This window comes from Sitodiplosis mosellana, unplaced genomic scaffold (assembly GCF_009176505.1).
Source record: "Sitodiplosis mosellana isolate CC-2019 unplaced genomic scaffold, AAFC_SMos_1.0 Smas_scaffold_6165, whole genome shotgun sequence".
Taxonomy (NCBI): Eukaryota; Metazoa; Arthropoda; class Insecta; order Diptera; family Cecidomyiidae; genus Sitodiplosis; species Sitodiplosis mosellana.
The window spans coordinates 2,006,368-2,013,485 of NW_022601406.1; the positions used below are offsets into that span (position 1 = coordinate 2,006,368).

Here is a 7,118-nt window from a genome sequence, read left to right on the forward strand (position 1 = left end):
CCTGAACTCACACTTCCACTCCAGTGGCACACATTTGATTTGTTTATATTGTGTATTGTTTTCTTGTCGTTGAATTTGTCAAAATAACACACGAAAAAAAAACTACGACGAAGATACAGCACAGCACAGCGACACATTAGTTGCGCTCAAATGAAAAATTATATCATCGACCGAAAATAGTTCAGATTTGACATTTGATGAAATCAGCCTGCAATCAAATCGAGGCTCTATTTCTGCAAAACAAACATATTTTCACGCATTTACGACGATCAAATATGAAATGTTTGTAAAATAAAACCGAATTTTTTTCGTCCTTCCATTTAAAATAACGTTGTTTACCAAAAACAGAATGTGATTTTCTTATCTATGACACACAATTGTTTATTGTTTCTATGTTCATATTGTTTAAAATAACAAAAAAAAAATACGCGAAATAAACAAATTTGTAACAAGTTTGTTGGAGCACGATGAGTACACGTCCGAGTCCAGCTTATAAACGTGCAACCGACAGTTTCTATCAGCTGTGGGGCAATATCAAGCAAAATGTATCACAACAATCACAATTAAAGGCGGCAATTTACAATTTGGTGATAGCAGCAGTGGTTGCATCGTGTGTTGGAGCATGTTTGGTGTTGGGCCCATTCTTGAAACCATTGATATGGGCATTATTGGTGGGTGCGGTGCTATTTCCATTCAAATATACACTGTCTTCGTCGCTAAAGTGCTGGTTTGATCGGCTCGAGGCCGAGGATACACATCTGCTGGTCGGTGTTATGCTGGCCCCGTTGGAAGCGCTCGAATCGTTTGGCGAATATCTGTGGACATCGATCGTTAAGCATGTGCATTTGCTGATCGGTGGAAGTGTTGGCTTAGTGTTTTTGCGATTGTTCATCGCTTATGCGCCGAAAGGTGTGTTTTGCATGCTCTGGCGATACATTCGATGGTGTCACGAATTGTGCAGCAACGTCCTCAGCTCACTTGACTATAAAATTGTGAGTGGTTCTGCGAAAGTGAATGGTTATTCATGAAAATTTACATCAACTAGAATCTAGTTGCTAGATTTGTCATTAAATTCATTCTTATGATCAGAAGTCAATGTAACCTATGTTCGATGCCCGTGGTGTGATTTTCTCAGAAAACAATTTATTCATCATCGGCTACTATGACTCTTAATCAAATCTGATAAATTTGATGTGACAAATTAACTTAATGACATGTTTTGCTTTCAACTTAAATTCATGATTCATCAATTCAACTTGATTGTATTCAATTCGTTAATGACTAATGCTCGTCTCTTTTAATTTCCAGGTGATTGCAATTTTAATCGGATATTTCTTAATCGTAATGGTTTACTGGACGAAATCCAAGTCATTTTACTTTGTATTGGCTGGTCAAAGCATCTGGTTTTTGCTCTTGGCATATGTTTGCAGTTTTTTGGGTGCGTTGCAGGTTCCCCTTTTTATAATCGCTTTAACCTATTCAGCCGCCGGTTTTGTTTACAACATGAAGTACAGCGAAGAAATGGACGAAATCAACATACACGAAACGAAAAATCAATCGATGCTGGAAAGATGTGCACATTTTTGGGATTCGCCCATCATTAAATCAACGCCAAATCGTCAACAAACGGTCAGCCAGACCGTTCAACCATCCAATGTTCAATCGATCTCATCACCAACCACCACATTCGCTCCCGACGAAGTGGTCGATCCAACGGTCATACTCAAAAATAAGCTTGAGCTCAATTTGAAAACGGCCGGTGCTAAAACAACACCACCGGAAGCAGACAATCAATCAACCAAATCCCAAAGTGCCATCTATTTCAAAGGGCTTTTTATGGCCTGTTTAGTTACCATTTTGTATAAGCAACTATTTGTACTGGCGTTGAGTTTCATCCCGATTCTATTGTACTTTGCAATGAATTTGATCGTCACATTTGGCATCAAAGAGTATCTCGGCACAGCAATTGCCGATTTATATGCTCAAGTACAAGTGAGTTGTTTTTTATGCAGCAAAATAACCATTGTCGAACGCAAAATTTTAATTTATCGTTTTTTTTTTGTTCGTTTCGAAATATCAGGATTGGATTTACCAAAGGCAATCTGCTCTCCTCCCATTATGTTTACCCGGCATACTTAAGCTGAATAGCAAAGTGCATACTTACGTTCGAATCACATTTCGAGATTCCGTTGATACCGCATCATCAATTCTTGTGATAATTTTATTGATATTATTGGTGATATTTGCCAGTGTGTTTTGTGCCGTCGAAATTTATTCGGAAGCAATAACTGTGGTTCAACTTGGCAGCGATGTGGTTAACTATACCATTAACCATCGTCCGGAATTAATGACCATGTTCCCAGAAGGTGAGTGATTTTCCGTGGTGCGATTTCCTGTTTTCCAAAGAAATCATTTTCCGAACGACACAAATTGATCCTCCGCAAATGATTGTTTTTTCAGGGGAAAACTCGATTCGATTTTCTGTGGTTTAATTTTTTGTTTTGTTATTTTTTTCACTTTGAGTAATAATGAATACTTTTTTAGGAATGGTTGATTCGATGGACGATATCATAGAAAACGCTTATGAATACGGACGAAATGGCATTGAAACGTATGTGGATAAGTTTCTCAAAGATGCTGATCAAGAGCAACGTCGCAAATTGAAGCAACAAATTCTCGTCATTTGGGATCGAATCATTCAGTATTGGATGGATAAAAAGACGGACAAAGCGCATGGGCCAAGTGTATCACCTGTGGCGATTACCGATTCAATTGGTGAAATCGTCTATAACGAAGGTACTTGCTTGCACCAATCGATTTTTTCATCTACTGTTCTTATGATTTTGACGCTTATTTCAAATCGTGATTCATTTTGATGAACAAACAAATGTATTCGAAAGAACTTTTTTCAGCCGCTCAACAAGGTGTGATCAGTTTAATCAAATCAAACATTGGCACACTACTCGAGGTGACCGATTCCATTTGGTTGATTGTTAAACAGAATCTAAATGTACTGGTTACGATATTCGGCTCATTGTTTTCATTGCTATTGGGCGGCGGAAATGCTGTTATCACATTCTTCATCAATGCGGTGAGTGTTATCTTCTATAGAATTGATTTTGATTGCAAATCTTATCAATAACTTTCAATTCGATTCGTGGAATTTTGTTTGTGCAAATTGAAAAACAACAACAACAACAACAAAACATTTGAGTACTTTTGAAGGTCGATTGCGATGAATGCATTCGATGATGGAAATTTTAAATGATGCGATGAATTTTGTGTTTTTCAAGATTCTATTTATATAAATTGTATGAAGTACTGCGAGAAAAATATCGTTAAGTAACCAATTCTTCATGCTGATTACGTATTTTTTTCGTCCACCCCTCAGATTATCTTTTTGACGGCTCTCTTCTATTTGCTCAGCAATAGCGATGAAAAGTACTATCCATTGGCAGCGACCAACTATTTGGGCTTTGCGTCTGGTCCACGGATTGCTGAAGCGATCGAAACATCTGTTTCAAGTGTTTTAATAGCAAGTGCCAAGCTGGCACTGTTTCATGGCCTTTTTATGTGGTTCACACATACGATATTCGGTGCTCGCGTTGTATTTTTACCAGCTGGTACATTTTCATTTTTATCATTTTTATTATCTACTAGCCCCTTATTTTTCTCATATAGATGCCATAGAATGGTCCGGTTTTTGCCATTGAATTGGCAAATCTGGTCATTTCAATGAAATCTTGGCCTTTCCTTGCAAGAAGAGAATGTAGACGTCAATCAACATTTTTATGGCCACAATTTATTTTCTACTAAACTCATACGGTTCATTTCTCTTTGTTGTTTTATAGCTTTTGCTGCAATTTTGGCCGCTGTCCCCTTTTTGGGCACCTATTGGTGTAGCTTGCCGGCATTTTTAGATCTTTGGTTGATTCAAGATCGTTTCGTGCTTGGCATTATACTCGTTGCGATTCATGTCATTTTCCCGACAACATTCGTCGATCCAGCCATTTATGCCGATGTCAGCGGGTAAGAATTACAATGCGATCTATTCATTTGTTTTTTACACATACAAAACATTTTGATCAAATTGTTCATTGAAACGAATTTGAACGAGAAAAAGAGCAGAAGGTCTCTTGGCTTTTTGCACATATTCTCAAGAAATTGATTATTATTTTCTGATTTGCAGCGGAGGCCATGCATATTTGACTGGTCTATCGATAGCTGGCGGCATGTTTTTACTCGGTTGGGAGGGTGCAATATTTGGACCGATTCTACTTTGCTTAGTCGTAGTTATCTTCAATCTAATGACTAATGCACTCAAAGACACACCGTCCACACCAAACCCACGGTAAATTTCTCATTTTTGGCTCATTTTCGAAAACTAATTTAAATAATCAATGACTATATTGATTCACTTAAAAATGGAGCTCATTCCAAATTTAAATGCTTTTATTTCAATGTGATTTTGATTTAATTAATTCGATATTTGCCCTTTCTCTTCCGCAGAGGTCAAAATAATGAATTTCGTGCTGCGTAAGTAAAATCCAGTCAATTGATTCAACTCGCATCATAGACTCATTTGTGGAAGTAGATTGTTGCAAGAAAAAAAAAGTTCCAATTATGGAATAGAACAATGTAGTCAGAAAAGCTTCTATTTGATGTAGCCTTGCTAAAATGACAGAAATTTGATGTTCGCATTTTTGTATACCTCCAATTCGATATTCTAGCTGTAATCGATGTTTTTATATTCTTTTTTTTCAAATTCAAACGCTCGAATCAAAGTAAATGTAGTTGATCTGACATTTTTTCATTATTTTGTGCAATCGAACGGAAAATGTGGATCAAATCACGATATTTTATGCTGGCTTTAATTACTCAATACTTTTGAGCAAAATTTTTTTCGCTTTGATATGATCGAAAAAACACCTTTCTTATGATATTGAGTCAATATGATTGACTTTTTTTATACTTTTCGATTACATCAAATGATAAACTAGAGCTTTATTGCTTGGTTCAAAAACCATTTCAAATCACTTGTATCCTATATGTAAACGTATTTTTCGCACCAAATTTTGTATCAAATCCCATTGTCAAAGACGAAAAAAACCAAAATATCCCTATGTATGCTCTCCGTAATTTCATCAATACAATGACTGAAATCGATAAAATTCATGACAATATCATGACAGTATTGGAAGTGCATGTAAGAGGTTTTTTTTAACATGTATTTTATTTATAAATAAAGTTTCGTCGTCAATATGAAACCGTTTCGGATTTGATTACTTCAAAGTTTGATTTAACAAAAATTGTAGAATTATTGATTTATACTTCATCACACAAAAAATGAAAAAAAAAATGTAAATCAAAGACTAATCAAAATTTCAAGCAAAATTTAGTTTCTTTTGATATGTTGCATGCAAATCTCTTATTTAGCGGCTGTTGTAAGTAAACATGGAGAAAATGAATTTCTTCTTTTTGACCTTAGATTTTGGCTTTGTATAAATCATTTCGTTTATATGCACAGGCTCCCCATATTGCTTAACGTAGAACGTAGTTCAAAAACATCAAGCTCCAATAAAAGAAAAATATGTTTTGTATGCATTTGTACCGTAATCCCTATCAAATCCATAATTCAAGTTGGAAAATATCATAGAATCGGCACTAAATCATATCGTGATTTTAATGCGACTAAATCACCTCTTTTAATCCATTCAACATGATGCTTTTAATGATTGCAGGAATCGTCGATATTCGACATTTGATATAAATTAAATATTGATCTCGAGTTCAAATGATGTACCAATGAAAAACAAATGAAAACAAATCCAAGGAGCACACGTGATTTTAGCGAAAATGAGGGAAAATAATAACACACAAACCAAACATGGGCATTCCATTGAGTTTCATTTCATTCTATTGCTTGACATTTTTATTGTTTTGCGTCAATCAATGCTATTGTTAACACATGAACATTTTGCTTTTTTGTATAAATTAAATTGCTGTTTCACAGTAATCTCAGAACGTTAGCTTACAACTTCTCGTTTTTTTTTTTAATATGTATTATTAAATTATCAATAAAGGACTAATTTATTGAACTGCAATAAAATAAACAATTCATTGTCATTTTTTGTTCACTCCAAAAATTGCATCGCTTTTTTTCTATCTGGTTCTGTTTTTGTTTCGTATATTTTTAATGACTTTTCATTGATTTCGATAACCTGAGGCAGTCAATCTTCGATATAAATTAAGCAATCAAATATCATCATCGGCTCAATTTGCGTGGGCTCATCAGAAAAAAGCGATTGAAGGTTTAGGGTAGTGGTATCCTTCACTTTTTGGAGTTTGATACACCGGCGGCAAGTATGTTGGTGCTGGTGCTGGTGTTGTGGTTGTACTTGGCGGCAGATAGGTTACCTGAAAATGACAATTGTTTGGTTATCATTGCTTTTAAGAGCTAAAATTAATAATAATTTCAATAAATTCCATTCAACATTCACATTCTCCAAGGAAATACTCGGAAAAGTTTCTCTTATATACTTACAATTGGAAGTGATTTTTGTGTGGTGCTTGTTGATGGAGGTAGGGTGAATTTGATTGCAGGTTTAGGGTATACATATCCAGTTGGTGGTGGATTGTATGTTGGCTGGAAGAAAATACAAGAATTTTGTGAAATTTCTATTCTGTTTTGAACTAAAAGTAAGATAAACTAATCACTATCTGATTAAGTGAAGCTAAAGCTCTCTGTTTGAAGGTGAAATGGGAAAATACAGGCTCCTTGGCGGATATAAACTGGTAATTAACGCATTTCAAATGTGTCAACTTAGTGCAACCAAGGTAAAACTTACTGCTGGTGTTGTTGGTGGTAGATATGTGCTTGGAATTGGTTTTGGAGTGGTTGGTTTGTAGCATGATGGGAAGGTTCCTCTATAGCCGGACGGACATGGAGGTAATTGACAGTTTGGATATTCACCGACCAGTGGTGCTTTGCAAACTGGTCGTTGGGTTGTGGTTGTAATTGGAAGTGACTTCTGGGTGCTGTATGTGAAAGGCTTTGCCGGTATTGGATATGAATAGCCAGTTGGCTTTGGTGGCGGAATATATGTTGGCTAAAGGGA

At 35.8% G+C, this 7,118-nt stretch overlaps 1 protein-coding gene and 1 long non-coding RNA gene across 3 annotated transcripts; one reads left to right on the plus strand and one right to left on the minus strand.

Annotated features, from left to right (window-relative positions):
* The first annotated feature begins 467 nt into the window (after positions 1-467).
* On the plus strand, positions 468-6,113 carry LOC129574826 (transmembrane protein 245). Of its 2 annotated transcripts, none has more exons than XM_055457333.1 (10): positions 468-992; positions 1,309-1,992; positions 2,081-2,366; positions 2,545-2,796; positions 2,901-3,091; positions 3,392-3,623; positions 3,852-4,029; positions 4,190-4,351; positions 4,510-4,536; positions 5,742-6,113. In XM_055457333.1, the coding sequence occupies exons 1-10, from the start codon at positions 468-470 to the stop codon at positions 5,773-5,775; spliced, it is 2,571 nt and encodes an 856-aa protein (XP_055313308.1). In that variant the 3' UTR covers positions 5,776-6,113. The 2 variants fall into 2 exon arrangements, with proteins under 2 accessions (XP_055313308.1, XP_055313309.1); XM_055457334.1 differs by having other exon boundaries at positions 2,913-3,091.
* A 270-nt stretch (positions 6,114-6,383) lies between these two features.
* LOC129574836 (uncharacterized) lies at positions 6,384-7,103 on the minus strand. The gene is made up of 3 exons (XR_008688735.1): positions 6,849-7,103; positions 6,545-6,646; positions 6,384-6,417 (listed from the first exon to the last, which is right to left on the minus strand). It is a non-coding gene; the product is annotated as an uncharacterized LOC129574836 (long non-coding RNA).
* Between the last annotated feature and the right edge of the window lie 15 nt (positions 7,104-7,118).